At 61.1% G+C, this 22,858-nt stretch overlaps 2 protein-coding genes across 6 annotated transcripts in view; one reads left to right on the top strand and one right to left on the bottom strand.

The window, feature by feature from the left end:
• The first annotated feature begins 1,387 nt into the window (after positions 1-1,387).
• Positions 1,388-7,275, top strand: CHPF2 (chondroitin polymerizing factor 2). The gene is made up of 4 exons (XM_039230722.1): positions 1,388-3,134; positions 3,792-4,356; positions 4,955-5,137; positions 5,822-7,275. The coding sequence occupies exons 1-4, from the start codon at positions 2,872-2,874 to the stop codon at positions 7,127-7,129; spliced, it is 2,319 nt and encodes a 772-aa protein (XP_039086653.1). The 5' UTR covers positions 1,388-2,871; the 3' UTR covers positions 7,130-7,275.
• A 125-nt stretch (positions 7,276-7,400) lies between these two features.
• Positions 7,401-22,858, bottom strand: part of SMARCD3 (SWI/SNF related, matrix associated, actin dependent regulator of chromatin, subfamily d, member 3) — a 35,198-nt gene continuing 19,740 nt past the window's right edge. For 2 of the 5 annotated variants that reach the window (XM_039230725.1, XM_039230726.1), the window contains exons 3-14: positions 13,354-13,565; positions 11,586-11,628; positions 10,678-10,800; positions 10,400-10,558; positions 10,088-10,183; positions 9,824-9,925; positions 9,442-9,603; positions 8,659-8,756; positions 8,358-8,493; positions 7,963-8,085; positions 7,762-7,863; positions 7,401-7,585 (exon numbers count right to left, since the gene is read on the bottom strand). In XM_039230725.1, coding sequence (XP_039086656.1) covers positions 7,532-7,585; positions 7,762-7,863; positions 7,963-8,085; positions 8,358-8,493; positions 8,659-8,756; positions 9,442-9,603; positions 9,824-9,925; positions 10,088-10,183; positions 10,400-10,558; positions 10,678-10,800; positions 11,586-11,628; positions 13,354-13,565 — 1,410 coding nt within the window. In that variant the 3' untranslated portion in view covers positions 7,401-7,531. Of the gene's footprint in view, positions 7,586-7,761; positions 7,864-7,962; positions 8,086-8,357; positions 8,494-8,658; positions 8,757-9,441; positions 9,604-9,823; positions 9,926-10,087; positions 10,184-10,399; positions 10,559-10,677; positions 10,801-11,585; positions 11,629-13,353; positions 13,566-16,487; positions 16,686-22,858 lie in introns of those variants that run through there. The other 3 variants (XM_039230724.1, XM_039230727.1, XM_039230728.1) reach the window with 3 other exon arrangements.

Here is a 22,858-nt window from a genome sequence, read left to right on the forward strand (position 1 = left end):
ATTTGCAACAACATGGATGGATCTAGAGGGTATAATGCTAACTGAAGTTAGAGAAAGACACATAACATACCATATTATGTCACTCATGTGGAATTTAGGAAACAAATGATCAAAGAAAAAAAGAGACAAACAAAAGCCAGACTCTTAACTGCAGAGAACAGGGGCGCCTGGGTGGCTCAGTTGGTTGAGCATCCGACTTCAGCTCAGGCATGATCTTGCAGTTCGTGAGTTCGAGCCCTGTGTCGGGCTCTGTGCTGACCGCTTGCTCGGAGCCTGGAGCCTGCTTCAGATTCTGCGTCTCCTTCTCTCTCTGTCCTTCCCTCGCTTGTGTCTCACTCTGTCTCTCAAAAAAATGAATAAATATAGGGGCACCTGATGGCTCAGTCAGTTAGCGTCCGACTTTGGCTCAGGTCATGGTCTCACGGTTTGTGGGTTCGAGCCCCGCATCAGGCTCTGTGCTGACAGCTCAAAGCCTGGAGCCTGTTTCAGATTCTGTATCTCCCTCTCTCTCTGACCCTCCCCTGCTCATGCTGTCTCTCTCTCAGAAATAAATAGTTAGCATTCTTGCGCTCCCCCCCCCCCCAACCATATGACAAGATTGTCCCTGTACACTTGCAAATTGCCTGTTAGGGATGTTCCATCCTGGTTGGGATCCTGCTCTGGTCCTTTGAAGGCTTTGCCTGCCCTCCAGCCTCCCCTTGCGCTGGCCTTCCCAGCTCTTCTCTACGACACTGTATCTTTCCTCTTTCAGGGCCTATGTGCTCTCTTCTTTGCCCAGAAAACTCTCCCCTTTTTGTCTGGGTAACTTACTGAATCTTTGGATCTCAGCGTTTCCGAATTCCCAGTCTAATTCCTCGTGTCCTGCTTTTCCACCGGCCTCTACTTTCTGCAATGGTACCTATGACAGGGTTGTGATTTCTACTGAAGTTCGTATGCTTAGTACGTCAGTGTGTGTTTCATGTCTGTCTCCCTCACCTCTCAGCTCCCTGGGGGCAGGAACCATGCCCCCTTCGTCTACGCACTTCTTCACTCAGTACTTCCAACGACGGCCTGAGACTTCGTGGGCCAACAGCTAACATTTCTGTAATAACTGGGTTCCGAAGCCCGTTGGGACAAGTCGAGGAGAAGGGCATTTTTTCCCCCAAGGCAGATAAAAGTTGAGGTTGAAGATGTGGGGGCACCTTCAGGCCACCGGTATCAGCGTCCGAGGAACTCACGGCTGCTCTTGGGGGCGGGAGCCTGGCCGGGCGGACACGTCGCCCCACTGCGGCTGCGCACTGCGGGAAGCGGGGCGGGGAGACCACCGAGAGGGCGGAGGCGGGGCGAGCGACCGGATGCGGTCACCATAGAGACCGGGACTGACGGCTAGCGGAAGAGGAAGGCGCGGGCCGGGCTGTGAGGTGGCAGCGGCTGCAGCGGCGGAGCCGGCGCCTCGGCTGGGCATTGGGGTTTGTTTCCCCTTCCCCCTGCAGGGGCGACAAGGGCGCCGCTTCCGAGGACAGGAGCAGGTCCCACCCCCGCGCCCTCGCCCCTGCTCCCCAGGACGGTGCCGGCCGCGTGGGCCACACCTGGGCCGCCCTTTACCGGTCCGCCGCCTCCCTCGGCCCCGCTGCAGGGCCTCCCTCGGTGAGGTGTGCCTGCTGTCCTTCGTCCGCTGGCTCGGGCAGGGCCTTCCCCCCCCCCCCCCCCGAAGGGCCTGATAACGGGGCCTTGGCCCTACGCCCCCAGCCGCGAACCTCCATCACCTCCGCCGGAACAAACGCAGCCAGGTCCCCCAGCTCCTCCTCGACAGTTCTGTGACGCAGCCCGTTTTGTTTCTGTTTGGGGACTAACAGCTAAAACTTGCATTGGGCCGCCTTTCTAGGACTAGAATTGGCCTTTGATCGCCGAGAGGTAGATAGAGCAGAGGCTCTGGTCCTTGGCAGCGGTCACCTCCCAAGCCAGCCCAGCCTCCGTTCGTTTTCGCAGGATCCTGGTGCTATCTCCCACTGCTTCTCGTCTTCCCACTCTGGTTTGGCTTGGGTACCTGGGGCCCTGGTAAAACCAGACACCGAATTGCTGTTACACAGCCAGAGTTACTGTCGCTTGCTCCCTGTCTCTACTCACAGGAAAGTGGTCAGCACCAGCCTCTCAGCAGCTGGGGTTCAGAGAATGTCCCGCAAAATGGCTTCATCAGCCATTGTGCTCCTCTGAGAGGCACCCAGTGCCGAGTCACCCTGTCTGTCGACCTCGTTTGGGTGGGCAGACCTGCGTCCCAGGCCAGGGGCTCCTGACGGCTCCCACCTGGGAGGAAGGGTAACTCTAGCTGCGGTTTCCTTAACACTCAGGAGTAGAGTAGAAAAAGGCCCTTCACCCTTCCCTTGTGCTCGCCTTCAGTAGCTAGTCAGCAACCACTTGGGTGAATTGAGTGAGCCACGGGCCCCCAGCCTGGCGCTCTTCGACAGAGGCCTGCGGATGCAGGCTCTTGAACTTGGGGCTGTCGCTTCTTGATTAGCCTCTGCTGTCTCCACTTAGATCCCGTCTGCAGATGCGTGTAGTCCTTCTTTCTGGGCTAGACTTGTCAGGATTGAGTTGTGTTTCCTCATCCTTCTGGAAGACAGACCATAATCACGTTAGTGGGTGAAATTGACTCTAATAGTTACTGCTATTTAGACTAAGGGTTCAATCTGGCACCTTGAGGACTAGAGCCCAGGCATAGGCTTCCTGGGGATGCCGGGCCTGGCAGCAGATCCACCTTGCTGTGCCGTTGACCTCATTGGCCCCGGGCTTCCTGGGTAAAACCTTAGGTCTGCCCCTGGCCGGCTGCCCATCATCCTGATTGACCCTTGAGGCGGTCCCCTCTGGGGCATACACGTGGCAGGGCCTGCCACCATGCGCCTGAGCTCCTTGTTGGATCTGCTGCGCCCGGCGCTGCCCCTCATCCTCGGGCTATCTCTGGGGTGTAGCCTGAGCCTCTTGCGGGTCTCCTGGATCCAGGGTGAGGGAGAAGATCCCTGTGTAGAGGCCGTGGGGGGGCCCGGAGTGCCACATAATCCAGACTCAAGAACTGGACTCGACCAAAGTGATGAAGACTTCAAACCCCGGATTGTCCCTTACTACAGGGATCCCAACAAGCCCTACAAGAAGGTGCTCAGGTGAGAGCTATGTGTGCACGTCCCCCCCCTCCCCCAGACCCCACTTGAGCGCCGCTCCAAGTCCTTGTCTCCGCCTTTGCTGGCCATCAGTGGTAGGCTCCTAGAGCAAGTCTTTGCCTTGTTACCCGTCAGGTTTTGTTCCTATGTTTTCCCTCTCAGGTTTGAGGAAATTGGTGTTAAGTTAGTGTTGGGATGTTTTATTTTGTTTTTTAATTTTTTTAATGTTTTTATTTATTTTTGAGAGAGACAGCATGAGCTGGGGAGTGTCAGAGAGAGAGGGAGATACAGAGTTGGAAGACAGGCTCCAGGCTCTGAGCTAGCTGTCAGCACAGAGCCCGACGCGGGGCTCGAACCCACAAACCGTGAGATCATGACCTGAGCTGAAGTTGGACGCTTAGCCGACTAAGCCACCCAGGCGCCCCAATGTTGGGATGTTTTTAAACAGGGAGGGAATTGCATCTAATCATCTAATCCATCCTTAGTAGGCCCGTCCCCAAACGAATGCCAGTGTCAGCGGAGCCCATTAATATTGATGAGAAGGCCTCTCTCTCTCTTCTCAACCCCCAACTCACTCGTTCCTAGAGGGGGGTGTGTGCTGGACAGACTGGGCTCCTAAAGATTAAGGAGTTGACCCTTGGCATGCTGGTCCCTCCACAGGACTCGGTACATCCAGACAGAGCTGGGTTCCCGGGAGCGGTTGCTGGTGGCTGTCCTGACTTCCCGGGCCACCCTGTCCACTCTGGCTGTGGCTGTCAACCGCACGGTGGCCCACCACTTCCCTCGATTACTGTACTTCACGGGGCAGCGAGGGGCCCGGACTCCTACAGGGATGCAGGTTGTGTCTCATGGGGACGAGCGGCCAGCCTGGCTCATGTCAGAGACCCTGCGCCACCTCCACACGCACTTTGGGGCCGACTACGACTGGTTCTTCATCATGCAGGATGACACGTACGTCCAGGCCCCCCGCCTGGCGGCCCTTGCTGGCCACCTCAGCATCAACCAAGACCTGTACCTGGGCCGAGCAGAGGAGTTCATTGGCGCCGGCGAGCAGGCCCGGTACTGCCATGGGGGCTTTGGCTACCTGCTGTCGCGGAGTCTCCTGCTTCGACTGCGGCCACATCTTGATGGCTGCCGCGGGGACATCCTCAGCGCCCGGCCCGATGAGTGGCTCGGCCGCTGCCTCATCGACTCCCTGGGCATCGGCTGTGTCTCACAGCACCAGGTGACAGCCCTTTCAAGTCAGTCTTGGCCGCTGACAGCTGGTAGTGGCTGAGTGATTGGTCTCTGAGGTGGGTGCTGCTGGCTCCTTCCCAGCAGCCCCGTGGGGTTTGGTCCTTCCTAGCCACCCACCCCAACTAGGACCCTGGGGCTGTCAAAAGTGGCATCTTGTCAGGGACCCTCTGAGCAAGATAGAAAGGTGCCCCTACTGGCCAGCTCCTCCCATCGGCCTCCCTGCCCTTTGCACCCCCACCCCCCAACACATGCACAGTCACAAATGGTCTGGGAATGTCCTAGAGATGGCCACTGTCCTGGAGGAGTACAGTAACCTGGAGTCGTGGGAGTCTTTGCTGGCTTGTGGCTTTCAGGCTTTGGTTTCCTTGAAGCCCTGGGGTTCTTTAATTGTCTACCTAACATTCTTTTTTCCCAAGTCCAGTAGCGAGACTAAGGCCAAGTTTAAGGGAACGCTGGAATGAGCTCCTGCTCTCCTCCGTCGTGACAGTGGCAGTACAAGGCCTGAATGTGGAGTTTGGTTAAGGGTGGTTGGGACGGGCAGCCCCGTCTCTGTGTGTGGCATTGATTGGTCTGATCGGTCCCTTTAGGGGCAGCAGTATCGTTCATTTGAGCTGGCCAAAAATAGGGACCCTGAGAAGGAGGGGAGCTCGGCTTTCCTGAGTGCCTTCGCCGTGCACCCCGTCTCCGAGGGAACCCTCATGTACAGGCTCCACAAACGCTTCAGCGCTCTGGAGCTGGAGCGGGCGTACAGCGAGATAGAGGAGCTGCAGGTGAGCCTGGGTCCACGGCTGGGGGTCAGAGGGAGCCGCAGGCATCCAGGGGCACCGTGAGCGGGGAGGCTGGCGAGGTAGGCGTGGGAAACAACTCCAAGGAGAAGGGACCCTTGGGGACCCAGGTCAGTCGTAAGATAAGCCCCTGGCTTGGCTTGGGTGCAGTTAAAAGTGTTTGCAGGCGAACTGTGAGGATCAGGGCTCAGCATGGCCCTTAGACACGACTGCCCCATCTCCTCTCCAGTCATGCCTCTCCACTGGAGGAGCGGAAGCCTAGAAAGTCCTAAATTTCTAGCACTGTCCTTAAAAAACCCAGGGGTAGATGTGGAGGAACCCGCCAGTTGCTCGTGGCGGGTGTCGGAGGTGGAATACAGGTGAGAGCAAAGGTTCCATTGCGAAGAGGATGTACTTTGGGTCTGGAGAGAGAGGCTGCGAGCTTTAACCTCTGCAAGAGCCCATTTCCCACCTCTTCCTTCTCACAGCGGCTGGGTAAGGTGGGTGTGATTCATATGCTTTCTGTGTGTCACAGACGAGGGTGGAAAGAACAAGGAATTAGTCGATTAGCTAAAGGCGGGGGGCACCTCACTAAGTGGCGACAGAGTCAGGACGCTGGAGCTAGGTCGGGTCCTGATGACCTAGAGGGCACTAACCATGCATCCCTCACCCCCTCCCCCCCGCCCCCAGGCTCAGATCCAGAACCTGACCGTGCTGACCCCGGAGGGCGAGGCAGGGCTGAGCTGGCCCATTGGGCTCCCGGCCCCTTTCACGCCACACTCTCGATTTGAGGTGCTGGGCTGGGACTACTTCACAGAGCAGCATACCTTCTCCTGCGCAGACGGGTCCCCCAAGTGCCCCCTGCAGGGGGCGAGCAGGGCAGATGTGGGCGACGCCGTGGAGACGGCCCTGGAGCAGCTGAACAGGCGCTACCAGCCCCGCCTGCGCTTTCAGAAGCAGCGGCTGCTCAACGGCTACCGGCGCTTCGACCCGGCGCGGGGCATGGAGTACACCCTGGACCTGCTGCTGGAGGCCGTGACGCAGCGCGGCCACCGGCGGGCCCTGGCCCGCAGGGTCAGCCTGCTGCGGCCCCTGAGCCGTGTGGAAATCCTGCCTATGCCCTACGTCACCGAGGCCACCCGCGTGCAGCTGGTGCTGCCACTCCTGGTGGCCGAAGCCGCCGCCGCCCTCGCTTTCCTCGAGGCCTTTGCGGCCAGCGTCCTGGAGCCACGAGAGCATGCGCTGCTCACGCTGTTGCTGGTCTACGGACCTCGGGAAGGTGGCCGAGGGGCCCCAGACCCGTTTCTTGGGGTGAAGGCCGCAGCGGCCGAGTTGGAGCGGCGGTACCCCGGCACCAGGCTGGCCTGGCTGGCCGTGCGCGCAGAGGCCCCTTCGCAGGTGCGGCTCATGGACGTGGTCTCGAAGAAGCACCCCGTGGACACGCTCTTCTTCCTCACCACCGTGTGGACCCGGCCCGGGCCCGAGGTCCTCAACCGCTGCCGCATGAATGCCATCTCCGGCTGGCAGGCCTTCTTCCCGGTGCATTTCCAGGAGTTCAACCCCGCCCTGGCTCCCCAGAGGTCGCCCCCGGGGCCGCCGGGGGCTGGCCCCGACCCCCCGTCCCCTCCCGGTGCCGACCCTTCCCGGGGGGCTCCCACGGGCGGCAGGTTCGACCGGCAGGCTTCCGCGGAGGGCTGCTTCTACAACGCCGACTACCTGGCGGCCCGAGCCCGCCTGGCCGGGGAACTGGCAGGCCAGGAAGAGGAGGAAGCCCTGGAGGGGCTGGAGGTGATGGATGTTTTCCTCCGGTTCTCAGGGCTCCACCTCTTCCGGGCCGTGGAGCCAGGGCTGGTGCAGAAGTTCTCCGTGCGGGACTGCAGCCCCCGGCTCAGCGAGGAGCTCTACCACCGCTGCCGCCTCAGCAACCTGGAGGGGCTGGGGGGCCGCGCCCAGCTCGCCATGGCTCTGTTCGAGCAGGAGCAGGCCAACAGCACCTAGCGCGGCCCGGCCCCACCCCTGCGCGGGGCTCCCCTCTGCGCCGCGGCCCCGGGCCGGGCGAGGCAGGACGGACGGACAGATGGAGAGCTTGTTGCTGTATTTTTCTTTTTAATAAGAAAACGTTATTAAAAGTGTCTTCTGCCAAACTGGTTTTAGGTCTAGGGGAACTGGAGGAAGGAGGAGCATGTTGGGGGGGAGTTTTCCCGGGGGGACCCGCTGCCTTCCCCCCCCGTCCTTCCTCCCCGGTTGCCAATGACACACGAGGCTGCTCTCAGATGCACGAGCTTTAATCATTCCCCTGCCTCACCGGAAGGCGTCCGAGGCGCGATGGCAAAGCTGGGGGAGCGGGCCCGGCCCAGGTTGGGGGACCCTCCGCGGTGGTCATCCTAGCAGCGGGGGCTCCTAGGTGGTGCGCACGACCAGCGACTGCTCCAGCTCCTGCCTGCGCTGCTGGATCTTTAGAGAAATAAGAGCAGCGGCAGGGTTACGCTGTTGCTGGTGAGTGACAGGACGGTCCTGGCCACCCAGCCCCCCTGGGAGAGCCAGAGGGAGCCGGGAGGGCACCTCTGTGCTGAGGGGGCTGGTAGAAGTGGCTGAGAAGGGAGGCCTGAGGCACGCAGGCCCCTGCACACCTTGCAGTAGAAGTAGCGGCTGACAGCCTCCTGGGACCAGGGCTGGTGGTAGAACTCGGCCCGGCGCTCCTCCTCAGGGTTGCCTGCCACGTCTGTCATCACCTGGGAGGGAGCAGCGGGGTCAGCCCTGAGCCCGGACCCCTCCGGCCCTTGCGTGACATGTGCTTGTGTTCCATCCAGTGCCCCCCGAGGCCCCTTCACCTTGAGGTCCCGGCTCTGGGAGCGCAGCAGGTCTTGGATGTAGCCTTTGGGGTCTCTGGAGAAGCTTAGCATGAAGTCCCTCTGGATCTTGAGCTGGTTTATGGACTCAATCGTCTCATGGATCTGCAGGTAGAAAGACAGACGCTTTCGCCTGGCCATGGGGAGGCGGGGGAGGTGGGGGGCCCGAGAATCTATACTTCCTTTGAAGGGCAGTCCCTTGGGTCCCTGATGCCTCTGCAGCCCCAGAGGATGGGGGGGTGGGCAGAGCTCCGAGTGGCAGCGAGGGAAAGGCCACACGCCCCCTCCACCTCTCCATGGGCCTCTGCCCTGTCTGTCGTCCGCATTGTGTCATTTCTGGGTTAATGTCCCACTCCAGCTCTGGGCTCTGGCCCCACCTTACTGTCCAGAGCGCTGATCTCCTGCTGGTTGGCCGTGGACAGGAGGAAGCTGCTCATCTGTCCCTTCAGTGGCTCCTCCACCTCCACATCAATGTCATAGCACGCCGTCTTCTTCTGGTCCGACGGGTCCACGCTGCCAGGGAAGTCCAGCCCTCGGTGTCGGCGCTGCTCCGACAGAGGCCAGGGGCCCGAGGGGCAGACCGGGTGGGGGGGATAGGGGGTGCGGGGTGGGCTGGTGGGGGGAGGAAGCGCAGGATGGCAGTGACTCTCCGGTCTGAGGAGCAAGCTGGGGCCTCACCTGATGACGTGGTTGATGACTATTGGGTCAGGGGGCAACAGCAGAGCTGTGAGCCGCTGGGGAATCTCCGAAAACTTCAGCCGGGGGCAATCAAAAATCTGAAGTGAGAGAGAGAGAGAGAGAGAGAGACCATGCTCATCTGCTTGAAAAGGGTAGAGCTATAGTCCTAGATCTGTCCATCCTGGGAAGGCGACGCCAAGCGCAAGTCCAACCCCTCGGTGCTCCTGGGGCCGGGCCTAGGGTGTCTGCGGGTGGTGGAGCGCCAACACGGGGTGGGGGGGGGTGGGGGCTGGCGCGGTGCCAATCCTGCCTCTTCCCATTAACAGTGCAACCTTGAGCCCGTCCCCTAAGTTCTGAGGCCTCGGTGTCTTCATCCCCAGAGTGGGTATGGTCGCCGCACCTGTCTCCCGGGGCGGCGGTGAGGTCTAAATGAATCGGTGCACGTTAAGTGCCCGCAGGCGTGCCTGGCACATGGCGAGGGCTCAATAAACACCGACTGTTATTTTACTCCTCGAGTTTATCTGCTGTGTTTCTTCAAAGAGTATTAGGAATAATAATCTCTCCTTTGGGAGAGTCTGGATCCAGGACTCGAACCCAGGGCTCCTGACTCCCAAGTGCTCAGAATATTGTGTTCCCCAAACCGTTGGCCTCTTAAGGTTCCAGAGTTTCCTAACCTGGCGTGGCTAAGTCTAGAAGTGTGGGCGGTGTTGCCTTAGTAGAGGCACCTCCCCTACTGGTGCCTCTGCCTGCTCCCCGCGTGCCCGGGGCCAGGAGAGAGGGTACCTGCTGGAAGTATTTGTCCCCATTGATGTATTCCTTGTCATGCGAGTCCTGTAGCCTGTTGGTTTTCACATACTGCCACAGGGCCTGCACGATGGCCGAGCGGCTCTGTGTGTGCAGCCCCAGCAGCCGGGCCAAGCGGGGGTCCAGTTTGAATTGGGGAGGCTGAGAAAAGATGGCCAGGAGAATTCAGTAAGAGAGAGGGAGTGGAGAGAGCTCAAGGCCAGGCGGCCCGGGACGGGCGGGGACGTGGTGATTGGGCCCCTTGGAAACGTGCTTCGGGAGAAGGTGAGGCAGGGAGGAGAATGGGGTCTCCCAGGGCACGCCCCAAAGACGAAGGGTGGGGGGGGGCCCGAGGGGCTCGTGGGGGGCGGGGGGCACGCGCCTGGTAGTCCAGCATGAGGAGCAGCGTGCAGCGTACGCTCAGGTCCCCTGGCCTCTTCACCTGGAAGCCGTCCGTCTCCTGGGTTGTGGGTGTGCGGTGCCACTGCCCCGGGGGAGGACAGCTGGGTCACCTCACGGGCCCATCTGGGCTGGGGGGGGGGGCCGCAGGGGCTCCAGGGCGGTCCCTGACCCCATCTGTGCGGCCGGTGAGACCGTGGTCTGTGGAAAGGCGGCAGTTCTGGGGCAAAAGTGGTCTGGGTCTTACCTCAACTAGGTGGTTGTCAGGACCATAAAGGTCCTTGTCCAGCTCAATGACCAAACTCTTGAAGAAGGAAGAGAACTTCCGCTTCTGCTTGCTGGGCTGCGGGAGAGGAACAGGGACCGTGGGGGCAGGACAGGGACTGTGGGGGCCAGGATGAGTCGGGAGTGGGTGGGGCTGGTCGGGTAGGGATCATGGTTAGAAGCAGGGCTCTGCCCCCCGGAATGTCTCTTCAGGCCACCCACCCCCCGCCAGGGCTGACTCCCTAACCCATAGTGCAAACGACCCGTTCTGTCCTCAGCTCAGCCCCATACCCACCCCAGGACACCTGGAGAGACCTGGGCCAGGACGTACGTCATCCAGGAGCTTCCCCTCCACCCGCAGCTCCCAGGAGGCAATGCTGCCATCGGAGTCTTCAGCGTCGGGCTTCGCAGGGTTAAACGTATTGGAGATATAGAGACGCAGCTTCCGCTTTTGCTGTAGAAATAAAGAGTGTCATACAGAGCGCCCACGGCACGCTCCCCCTCCCGGGGCAGTCCCGCTCTCCGTTCTTGGAACAGGACCTGGAGCCCTCTTCCTGCCCCGAATCAAGACACCTTCATTGGCCTCTTCAGGGCCTCCTGGATGTCCACCCGCTTCCGCATGATGGTTTGGTCTAGTTTCCTCTCAAAGGCCAGGAGGTCCATGTAAGCCTGAGACTCGGGGACCAGTTCCCGGATCTGGAAGAGAAGGAGGAAGGCAGGGAGCCAGTGGCTCAGCCCGTCCTGGAGGCCCAACGTGCTTGTCGCGCGGTCCCAGGGTATGAGGAGCAAAGAGCGTAGATGGGAGCTGGCCAGGTTCAGGGCATGGAGCTTTGAGAGGGCAAACGGGGACTTCTCCCCAGGACTTTCCAGCAGAAAGGACGTGGGCATAGAAGAGGTCCACGCATTTCATGACCAGGGGAGGCCGTAGTGGCCACAGGGCCCAGCAACTCGGGCTTCACCTCCTCATCTTGGCCTTTCTCGTGTCACGTGGCCTCTGGACCTTCCTTGGGTGCCTGCAAAGTGGCTAGGACTCTGGGGTCCCCGAGACAGAGGACGTCGCTGCTTGCCTCTACGCGGGCGCCTCACCTTGTCCCTCCCACCCCCCCAGCGTGGCTTGGGTTCACTTCTGATGCTTCTGCTCCCTCCACTCCTCTGCCCGCCTTTGGTCCCCTATTTCTTCTGCCCTCTTTGTCTCACACCTTTATGTCTGTGGACCCGCTGGAATTCAGTCCTTGAGCCCCAGGCCCCGGACGCTGCCCCTGATGGCTCCGCCCCTTCCCTCTGCCCCACCCCCTCCCTCTGGCCGGGGAGCCCCACTTCTTAATGAGCTTTTTAAACAAACAGTGAAAGTGACTGGGCCTCTGAAGCTCTGCTCCTGACGGGGGAGGGGAAGCAGCCCAGGGTGGGGGGCGGTGGGGGGAGAGGAGGCAGAGCAGCAAAGGGTGGGGGGTGGGCTGGGGGCTGCTGTGAAAGGCACTCACCCTTTGAGGGAGGATTTTGTCAGCCATCTTCCTCCTCTTGGCACTGTACATTTTTTAAAGAAAAAACCAGGTTACCATGGCGACAGATCTGGGAGTAACGAGGCCACCTGCTAAATTATCCCGACATCTCCACCCGCCTAGCTGGGGTTCCCACAGCCCGCTTGTCCGCCCGCCCAAGGGGCTATGGCAGTGGTGTCTGGCATGGCGCTGTGTCCGCTTGTGGGGAGCAGACGTGGTCCCGTCCTTTCTCTACCCTGGGAGCCCCCTTCCACCCCACCACATCCGCAGGCCAGAGACGCTGAGACTTAGGAAGGGTGGGGGTGGGGGAGCTGCAAAAGTGTTTGAGAAAAGCTAGGGAGGGGGAGGACAGAGAAGAGGGAGGAGGCATTCTGAGGACTTTCCCTTTCTGTTAAGCAGTGGTGCACAGTCCAAGGTGGCCTGAGCTCAGAGGGAGGGGACCCGACACCCTCCCGCATCCCTGAAACAGGAGGTGAAGGCTGAAGCTGGTGAGGACTTGTACCCCTGGCACCCGGGCTTGGAAGGGGGTGCCGACAGGCAGGGAGCGTTCATGCCCTTCCACCACCTACCAACAGGCTCCAGAAACAGCCCCATAGGGATGCAGAGAGAGTGCTCTCTTGTGGGGTGTGATTGTGGGCAGAACCCCGGGGTGGCAGGTGGGACATGGACTCTTCATGACCCGCTAGCTGCTTCTGATTCCCAAGAGCACCCGCAGAAAATCCTTGGCGAGTCGAGATTAGAACTCAGCCTGGAGGATGGCTCTGTACCGCCCTTGGGTTAATCACTGCCTCCTCCCGTCCAAAACCCTATTCTGAGGCTAGGTAAGCACCTCTCACAAAAGGTCTGATTTGTTTCGAAGAAACTGTCTATGTGAAATTCTCCGTTCATACGAGACAAATCAGGAACCCGTTTACTGTATAAAAAGCATGATTCACGTTGCAAAAGAATTCATCATGGGATTCCTATAAACGGTGAATTTTCCTTGATGTGTAAAAAATATTTAATAAGGAGGTAAAATCCATATCACTCCTTTTATAGGTCTCCATCTGGTGTGCCAAGGGAAACGTGTGTTTGGTTAAATAGTGAAACCCAGAGGGGCATCTCTCTTGCCAGACAGCAGCAGGGGCTTTTGGGGTGACACCAGCTGGCTCGGATGGGGAAATGGGCCAGCCCCTGGTGATTAGGGGGTAGACCTGGTCCAGATGAGGGATTGGGGCAGCTTTTCAGCCTCTGAGTCCCTAAGAATCACCTGAGAGCAGGACTGTGGGAAGACCACCCACCCACAGACAAATCCCCAGGCTCCACCCCCCTGGCCAGAGAGTCTGATTTAGAATTATCTGGAGTGGGGCTTTTACACAAGTCCAGCCAGGGGACCGGGGAGGGTGCTCTGGACAGCCACACTTTGAGAAGCCCAGTCCCTGAAGCGCAAGCCCTCAGTTCCCACGGCCAGCCCCAGCCCCACCCCCACCCCAAAGACAGAAGCATCTCCCAGAACCTGGGGGCAAGGGGTGGAGAGAGGGACTGAGCAGGTGACAGGGAGAAGGGCGCGACGGCCGCAGCCTCAGTGTCTACGGTGGGCACACAAAGGAACCAGACGAGTGCCCCCTCAGCCCACCTCCCCAGAGGGCATCCCACCGAGGACGCCCCGTTCCTTGCTGATCGTTCTCCCCCGCTCCTTCCTGGCTCGCTCCTCACCCACCCCGTCCCTGGGGGCCCGTGGCCCGCCCCCTCCGCGCTGGGCCCCACTCACCTGCGGCTCCGCGCGGGGGCGGTGGGCACCGGCTGGCCCTGGCTCTGGGCCTGGCTCTGGCCGGGCGGGGGCGCTGCTCGCTTGCGGGCGGGCTCCATGCCCGCGGGGGCCAGGCCGGGTCGCACGGCGGGGCTGCCCATGTACGGGGAGCCCGGGGGGCCCATGGGCGCCCCCTGGTGGGGCATCCGGGCTCCAGACGGCATCCCGGGGCGCTGGGGGTGGGGTGGGGACCGAGGTGAAGCAGAAGCAGGCGCCCGCCGCTCAGACCAGGGCCCCGGTTCCAGGCGCGGTGAGGCGCGTCTCTCCCACCCCGAGCCCCCCGGCCGGTGACCCTGATGCCGCCAGCGTGAGCGAGGCGTGGGAGGGGCAGGGGCGCCGCAACCGCGCGGCTGGGCGGAGGGGGCTTTGCGTCTCGCTGCGGGAAGCTAACTGAAGCCAGGCATCTGCACCGGGCATCGCCAGCCTCGGCTTTGCGGAAGGTGCCGCGAAAATGAATATTAATGGCGCCTTTCAACCTTTGCAAGGGATGTTCGCACAACCACACGCTCCTCTGCGAGGCAGACTGAGGGGGTCCTTCCAACCCCACTTGACAGATGAGGCAACCGTGGCTCAAGGAGAAAAGCGACCTAGCCAAGGTCACGCAGCTCCTCCTGGCAGAGGCAGCGCCCAACTGCCGTTTCCTGAGGGCCCCGGGCTGTTCGCTCTCTGCAGCTTCATCTAGGTTAGAGGCCCCGCTCGCAGCTAGCACTTCTGCCCCTCCTTCGGCTCTCTGCTTCCCAGTCCACTTCCTGGGCTGCCCTGCCTTGCACCCGCCCTCCTCCCCATCTAAACCAGGTCTTCTCTCTGGGCCCCTGCTTTTGATCCCTCAGCCCCACCAGACCCCCTTTGGCTGATTCCAAGCCTCCACACCCCCACCCCCAAAATTTGCTACCAAGGTGATGGATGGAGGCCACCGGAGACAGTGAGGTCACACCCTACCAGGATTCTAAGAGAGGATAGGAGGTGGAGGGGCTGGAGGTGGGCTGCCCAGAGGGCTTGGATAGCTCAAAGGCACTGGCATTTCCTCTGACATCCGCGTCCCCCTTCCTGTCCGCCTGGATTACCAGAGATGCTCCTATAGAACTCCTCCGCTCCCCCCGGCTCCCCTCCCCATTGAGGTAGGAAGTCAGGGCTCAAAGGAAGCCACGGAGGGCAAGATGAGGCAGGTGTATTCCCTCACCACCTCAGATGGGATGTAGCTGAGATGCAAATTCATTAAGTGAAGTGTTTCACAGACTTTTAAAATCCCACTTGTCCAGATTCCAGGAGAGGGACTGGGGAAGGCCAGAGGGGCTGTAAAGTGGAGGGTGGGTGTGATGGGGAGACAGAAAGCGGAAGATTAGGGAACTTGGGATGCGGCCCCTGTGCCCGGTACCATTTACTTGCTCTGCGCTTTGCCCCTGGAGTGCAGATGCCCCCCCCCCGCCCCCAGGCACAAGGAGGTGCCCTAGGCCTGAGCGGGGTGAATTCCTTCTAACTGCCAACTCTCCTGTATGTCCCTCTCGCCCTGCACTGTGCCTAACCCTAACGCCCGGCCAGTCAGCTGTCTCTGTCCGTCTCTCCCACAGTGAGCACTGCCTGTCCGTGAGTCCGCCTCCCCCGTCCCACCTGACGCTGTCACTCACATCTCCAGAGTGGGTGGCCCAGAATGGAGCCTAGGCCCAGCCCCACCAGCAGAGATGGGGTACTGGGAGTGCAGTGGCGGGACTCACAGCCACCGAGAACCAAAGCTCTGAGCTGGCAAAAAAAAAAAAAAAAAAAAAAAAAAAGAAAAAAAAAAAAAAAAAAAAAAAAAAAAAAAAAAAAAATCCACGTGTATAGCCCCTCTCTCTCCTAGATGGGCCTTTTTTAAAGGGACTCCCCCAGGCAGCAAGGTTGGGCTGGCAATTCAGCTGACAGACAGAGGCGCCCCTGGGAAGTTGCCCCAGGGATCTCTGGGACTGGAGGACAGGCTGCCCCAGGGAAGCCCCCTTCACCCAATCAGCTGCTCTCCCATTCTTCAAGGCCAGCAATACTTGCTGATCTGCTGAAGAGGCCCTGAGAGGGAAACTTCCAGAGCCCCCAGAGGGCTGCGTCAGCCACCAGGGCCACCCCACAAAGGGCCAAGGTCCCAGGGACTCTGGCCTCCCTCTCTGAGAACGTTGCCTTCTGTGGGGTCACAACCAAATTTGGCCATAGTCAACTTGACTGCCTCCTCTGTACCCAACTCCAACCCAAACCCAGTAGCCAGCCCAAGGCTTAGAGCCTCTCCCATTCCACTGCTCTCCGCACATCTGCCAGCCTGGCGCCTGCTGCCTCAGCCTGAGGTCCCATCCCTCAGGTCACCCTGGGTTCCCTCAGGCTCCCTGAGTCCCTTCCCAGTGGGCTCGAGGCAGGACTGCGCTGTCCTGCCCCTTTGGTGTCTAGGCCTCACATCCCTGACTCCAGCCCTTCCTTCACACCTTTGAGGCATTAAGGACATCGGCTTCTGGTGGCTGAGTCTGCCAGGAGGATCCTCAGACCCCTTAACTTGGGGTCTGTCCCTAGAGAGGGTCTCCCTCTGACCCCCTGTGGCAGAGGCCATCCGCAAAGCCCCAGAGCCCTCCTGCCAGGACGCAGAGGTTGTTCAGCCAGAGAGCTTCCCGCTCACACTGCCTCCAGGGTCACCTGCTCCTTGCTCTCAGAGACACAGAGAGACACTGTCCCAACGGAGGAGCAGACAACCCAGCCTCCCCATGCCATGTCCCCCACCCCCACCCCGGCGGGGGAGGGGGCAGGGGAACACCTGGGCCCACCAGTAAAAGAACAGAAGACAACACGTTAGGTACACTGGGGACTCCCCCACTTGGGCGGGGGGACAGTCCCCAAGTCCCACCCCCAGCCCCTGACAAGGACCCGTGCAAACGCCCGCGGTCTCCGCCCGGGCACCCATCCCCGGCCCGCCGCCTGACGACGTGTTCGAGTGCCAGGGCTCCGGCACGGTCCCGGGGCTGGGCCGCGGCGCCCCTGCCAGAGGGGTGGGAGAGCGGGAGCCCCCTCCCGGCCCCTCCCGATCATCCCTCCATTCAGCCCGCGCCAGCTCGCTCACCCTCCCCCGCTAACTTTCCCCCACTCACCACCCCATGGACCAGAAACTCAAAAAGTTTGCTTTTCGTGGCTTTGCGCGCCCCTCCGGCAACTTCGTCCGCGGCCATCGGGGTGGGCTCAGCGGCTCCTCTCACTCTCTCTCTCTCTTCCTCTTTCTTTCCCTTTTCTGCCTTTTTTTTTCCTCCAACTCTCCCCTCTGAGTCCTGCTGGGCTCTCTCACACTTCTACTCGAGCGGAGTGGGGAGGGGGCCCCTTCAGGGCTGCCCTGACGGCCCACGGCCCACGCCGCCGCCGCCCGCCCGCCGCCGCCGCCGCCGCCGCCGCCGCCGCGGCTGCCGCATTCCTGCACTGATAAGACAGAAATAGTCCGGCGGCCCGGGGTCTGCCTGTTGACTCGGCGGGGACAGAAACGCCTGCCTTTCCAACCCTCGCTTGTCCAAACAGCGCAGATAAGCGGCGCGGCGCGCCGGGCAGCCCGGCTCCGGGCGCTGGGCAGCGGCGCGGCGGCCCGAGGGCCCGCGGGGAGGCGGCGCGGGGAGGGGACGCGCGGGGAGGCGGCGGGGGGCTCGCCGGCCCCCCGGGCTCCGGCCACAAATAGTTTCTCGGTTAGGGAATTCGCCGGCAGGGCCAGGCAGGGAACAGTCCGTTCCAACTTTCCCCCAAGTGGCTCCCGCTGCATTTCTGAGGCCCTTTCCCCGGAGACCTGGGCAGGCCAAGTAGGGAAACATTCGCCGGGAGGAATCCGGGGGGGAAACCGGAGCCCGGAGGAGGCCTTCCTCCGGCACCAGGCCGTCAGCGGTGGGTGTGCCCGGGGAGGCGGTGTCCCCTCGCGTCCACAGATGTGTGCGCCCTTGTCTCGCCCGCCGTGTGTGTCTGCACCCTCGTGTGGGCACGGCTCGGTGGCTGTGGGTGTGAATGTTTATGTGCGTGCGCGGACAAATGCCTCCTCTGTGTGCCTCGCTCCGCGGGCGCCGCGGGTGCGTGTGCGCGCTCGCGGGTGCGTGTGTGGCAGGACGTGGCCTGTGTCTTCCAGCTCCGTGTGAGTCTATTTCTGGGTATGGGAGTCTTTGTCTGTCTCTATGTGAGAAAGTGAGGGCAGGAGGGGAAGGGTTTCGGAGAAGGGAGGTGGGTCGGACTCAGGAGAACAGGAAGAGAAAATGTGAGGCTTGGCCAGGAGCTGGGGTGGCTGCTGGGGCGGACGGGCAGAGGGCACCGGGGAGCTGGGCCTCCTGGCTTCGGAATGGGGCATGCGGTGGGGGGTAGGGGACCCAGAGGTGCGGTGGCTGCTGGGTACGTAGGGCCAGCCTCGAGGCCCCAAAGAAAGCAGAGGGAGTGTGGGATTATGAGGGAGCCCCAGAAGAGGCAGTGTGTGTGTGTGGGGGGGGAGCTGGCAGTCCCTGGGGGGAAGGAGGGACAGGAAACAGGAGGGACGAACCCTGAGCTCACCAGGCTGCGAACCACAGCACCACCCTTGCCCCCAAAGGCCACGCCCCTCTCTCCTCCTGGAGAAAGAGCCCAAGGGCTTTGGGACGACTGAGGGTCAAGTTTCCCAGCCCCTCTGGGCTGCTCTGTCTGGATCCAGGTGAGGGCGCGGGGGAAACGCCTGGGGGAATTTGTTGGAAAACTGATTTGAAGTTATACCCTGAAGACCTAGAATTACACTCGGGGATCCTGACCCCCAAGTTCTTCAAAATGCCTTCAGAGGTCACATAAAGAACCTAGGGAGTGTTCTGCCCCGAGAGTCATTTCGCCTGTAGCCTGATTTCCTCGGACGCTAGTTGTGCTGCTGCCTGTCACCTACCACTGAAGTGCCCGCTGTCGATCTCCTGAAAGGCCAGAGTGGTCCAGGATAACCCTCTTTTACTGCTGGCTTAGCAAGGAACCTGGAGATCCCCTTCCTACCGAATCTCTACCCAGCTTCCCCCCACCCCCAGACTCACCCATGTAGAAGGCCCTGAAGGTGTGGTAACGGTCATTGCCATCGGCCAAGAAGGTCTCTACTGGTCACCTGGGGAGGTAATCTCTCCAGTCTGTCCACTAACTTCCAAAACCCCTCACTCATTTCCATTTCTAAGCCTCTGCTCCCACACTGTTCTTGTGCCCAGAATCCCTCTATGGCTCATCTGCCTGTCCAGATCACATTCATCCTTTAAAGCTGGAGCATGGATCCCACCTCCTCCAGGAAGCCTTCCCTGGTTCCACTCCTGTGCACCAACCTTTCACTTCTTTGAATGCCCATTACCATCTAGACAATGCCATGCAATGGCACTTGCCTGACCCGTGTCAGAGATGGTAGGTTCGGTTTCCCAAATGTGGTCCCCTGACATCAGGATCTGGTCTTTAAGTCCTGCTACCTTCCCCCAGGCGGGGACCCAGGGGCTGGCGATCCGATGCCTGCTAACTCTTGCAACCACCTGAAGCCAAGCCCGGTGGGCCAGTGAATGGAGCTCACGCTCTGCCACTTACCTGAAGGCGTGAGTTGCCAAGGGCACCCCCACCCACTGTGGGTACTTCCAGCTTGGGCAAGTGAGATCCCAGACCTTAGAGGTTCAGGGGGCCTGGGGCAGGGGCAGACACCTCTGGGCTTTGCCTAAAGCTCAGAGTTCTCAACCCACTGAGAGGCCTTCTGGGGGAAGAAGCCAACAAAGGAGGTTGAGGGACACCCCAGCTTGGACAGCTAAATTTGAGGGGCACCTGAAGGGCAGCAGGGAAGGTCCAGCATCGGTGAGGGGACTGGTGGCGGTGGCGGCGGAGATTGCGGGAGGTGGTCAAACCAAGGGCTCTGGTGGTACCCAAGGAGCTGGTGCGCGTCACCCAAGTCCATCGGCGACTCCCTCCTGAGCCACCCCAAGCACCAGCACCAGGGCGTCCCCCGCTCGCCCAGCCGCTTCTCTGGGAGACACCCTTATGCTGCCCCTCCGGCACACACGAGTGCAAGCGCTGGGGCGACAGGGAACCACACGGATTTGCACGCACAGGCACATCCTGACCACCTCCACATCCCATTCCCAAGATGTGAGTGACAAGGCCCCAGGGGCCTGCTGCTTTTACAGAGGCGACCCCAGGTGTGCAACAGAGGGAGGGGAGGCTGCCTTCAGACCAGAAAGCAGAGGCGCAGGGGTGGGTGCCCGGAGCCACGACTCCCACCTCACAAAGGCCAGGGTCCCCAACTGCCCAGCCCCAGAAGAGCGCTCAGCAGTGCCGCGGCCACAGCCTCCTGCCCGGGGACAGCCCCGACTCCAGGTGGCAGGGGACCTTCCTCCCAGCCCGAACTGGGCCCCTAGCCCCGGCCCCGACCGGCCCTGGGCCGACCGCGCGCATGTCCGGGCAGAGGGCGGCCGCCCTGCGGCGCGGAGCCGGAGTCCCCCCTGCCGTCCCCCCATCTCTCCTTCCCTCCGAAGCACCACCAGCACCAAATGGCAAAGCGCCTCTCCCCGCTCAGGGAGAGATGCGCCGCGGCCGGCGGGACGGGCTCGGCGGCCCCCCTCCACCGCGCCCGAGCGGAGGGCGGCCGGGCGCGGGGGGCACGTCCCGGCCGCCCGCCCGCCCTGGTCCTCGCCCGCCCCGGGCCCGGGGCAGCGGCGGGAGCCGGACGGGAGCCGGCCCGGGCATGCGCACTGCGGCCTCCCTCCCGGTGAAGGTCAGCCCAGGGCCTAGCTGCAGGACTCAGTGGCGGCGGGGGAGGCGGAGGAGGGAGGAGGGATGCAGCGGGGAGGCTTAACTCCTTCCCTGCGGGAAGATGGGCAGCGGGGGCCGAGGCCGAGCCCGCGGTCCCACCCTCCCGGCCTTCAGTGGAGGTCCCATTATGGGGACCCGGCTCTGGGGGAGGGGGAGGGGGGAGGAGGGGCAGGGGAGGGGGAATGGAAGAAGGAGGCTAGGAGGAGAGGAGGGGAGCTGGGAAGGGGAGAGGGAGGAAGGCGAGGGAGGAACAAAGGAAATCAGACTGAAGGGAGAGACCTCTTTCCTGCCCCCTTTTCTGTATCTCCCCCCCCCCCCCCCCCCCCAGCAATATCACCCTCACGGATTGGGGCCTGTGCCTGTGTGTGTGTATGTGTGTGTGTGTATGTGTGAGAGACAGACAGACAGAGAGACAGATGGAAACTGAGCCAACCTGGAGCTCTCAGGCCAAGGACCTCTGAGTTCTGTGTTCTGGCCCATTGCTAACCAGCTCTCACCTTCTCCTCTGGTCACTAAACCCCAGGGCATGCCAGGGCTCCCAGAGGTGGCTCTGACCCAGCCTACCTGCCTGGCCTAAATCCTGGGTGCCCCTGAGAAACCCCGCTAGACCTTGGGGCCAGGCCCAGTCCCCAGAGATGGGTGGAGGGGAGTCTGCACCTTAGCCCCCCACCTCTGGTGAGGAGCTTTCTCCAGCCAGCAGACAGGACAGGGGCACATCAGGCCTGAGACTTCACGGCACAATCCTCCTCCTCCAGGCTGCCTCCAGTTCTCTTCCCAGGCCAGAGCAGTGCTGGGCGCCTCTCCCTTTGTGCGAGAATGTTTCTGTGCCTGGACATCCTCTTATACCATCAAGGGGGCCGGCTGTCTCTTTGTGTGACTTTGCCTTTCTGTGTCAGTTTTGCAAACACACACAAGAAAGACAAATATGATAGAAAGAAGCAAAAAAAAAAAAAAAACAAAACCAAAAACCAAAACCAAACCAAACCCAAAGATAAACTAGGACACCAAAGTAATTGTGTGACCTTGGGCAAGTAGCTGTTTGTCCCTGCCCCTCAGCTCTCTCAGGAGTAAAAGGAGGGGTGGAGCCAGATGATTCCTAGGGCCTTCCTGCCCTGAAATCCAAAGATTCCGTAAGCCAGAGACAGGAACTAACCAAGGCGGGAAGGAGAGGGAGACAGAGACGGAGAAATAGGCCCACACCATTTAAGGGCTGCTCTTAACCCAAGGTGAGGCCTGGTCCTTGTCACTCACACTTCCACAGAGCCTTTACCACTGTGCAGCCAGCCTCCCGAGAGAGAGCAGGGCAAGGCCTGGCCTTCGGGTCCCCAGGGTCCTGCTCAGTAAGCAGGCGTATGAGAAAGTTTAGTGGAATGAGTGAATCCTTCCTCTCGTGTTATGCGTGGGTTTCTTCAGCCTAATGGGGTGCCCCGCAACCCCAGCCCTGAGCTTCGCGTACGCCTCACACACACATGCTGAAACTGCTGGTCACAGGCCGGGTGAAGAGATGGATCACTGGGGCCTGAGCACCCACCAGCCCAGAGGGGAGGCCCAGTTTGGATTTGTAGCATCTTTGCACTCTCTCCTCGTGCCCGCCATTAATTAGAATGGTCTCTTGAGCCCATGCACACCCCACAGCCTATAGCACTATGCAAAAGCCAGCCACACTGGTTTCGGTGTGGATGGGGAGGTGGCTATACGGGATCCTGAGGTTGCCGTAACTCCCCTGCAGCCCAGCGGGTGCCGCGTGGGGCCCAGCTCTGCCTGGTGTGCCGGTAGGGAGGGGTCCCACAGAATCAGCCTCGCTCCCCACCCAGTCCCTCTGGACCCACACTGGACTGTCTAGTAGATTCAGGGGCAAAAACAAGGATCCAGGTTCTCAGGACTGGAGGCTGTCAAGATTCTAGGTGGCGGAGAGCCTTTCCTTCCGGGCTCCGCTGGCCTCCTGAGCCGCCCATCCCAGCCCGGGCCTGGGAAACGCACCCATCCCACCCTGTTCTCTGTCCGGCTGAGGCCGTCACTCCTGCCCTGCTTGCACGCCCATGGCTCCCAGGCTCCTGCCCTGCTTTCTCTTGGCAGACGGGAGCCTCACCCCGGCACCTCGGACCCCTCTCCTCTCTCTCCCATAACTCAGTGCTTCCTCACGACCAGTGTCAGGACAGTGTCCTGGTGGCTGAGTGTCCTGCCCCTCACCCCCCGGGAAAGCCTGTGAGGCCTCAGCTCCTCCTCTGACCAGGTGGCCAGAGAGGTTTCTCCCAACCGCTGCATTTTGCTGTCTGGGATGCCACCTGAGTGAAGAAAACGGAGTAGAAAACAAGAAACTTCATCTACATTTCCTTAAAGAATTTTTCAGGGAAATTAAACCGAATGTCAGCGGGCAGTGGAGTGTAGCGATAACGCATGTATGGAAGCATAAAACAAACAGGAAGTATCTTCCATCCAGTCCGTTAGGAGTCGAGGGTGGGCCATGCCGCAGGGTCTGAGGGGCCGAGGGAGCCCTGCCCTCCCCTCCTAACACGACACTGTCTCTCCCCACGGTCTGCCTTGAGTGGGCCTGCCTTCCTGTCATGATGTGCTCCCCGCTGATTGTGTCAGGCTCCCCCGAAGGCCCCGGGCGCCCCACACCCGCACCCTCAGCGCCCTAAGGCTCTGTGTAGGCCCTCTTCCCCCGTCTCCCAGACCGAACCCTTCCGCTGCGTGGTCTGTCGCAGATAAAATTTCTAAC

The sequence above is a fragment of the Hyaena hyaena genome, unplaced genomic scaffold (genome assembly GCF_003009895.1).
Source record: "Hyaena hyaena isolate Hyena2069 unplaced genomic scaffold, ASM300989v1 scaffold_50, whole genome shotgun sequence".
Lineage (NCBI taxonomy): Eukaryota > Metazoa > Chordata > Mammalia > Carnivora > Hyaenidae > Hyaena > Hyaena hyaena.

Bases quoted from the DNA above. Each gene is read 5' to 3' on its own strand.
- CHPF2 (XM_039230722.1), top strand. From the start codon at position 2,872: ATGCGCCTGAGCTCCTTGTTGGATCTGCTGCGCCCGGCGCTGCCCCTC. The intron at 3,135-3,791 runs GTGAGAGCTATG...GTCCCTCCACAG, and splicing joins CCCTACAAGAAGGTGCTCAG to GACTCGGTACATCCAGACAG. The intron at 4,357-4,954 runs GTGACAGCCCTT...CGGTCCCTTTAG, and splicing joins GCTGTGTCTCACAGCACCAG to GGGCAGCAGTATCGTTCATT.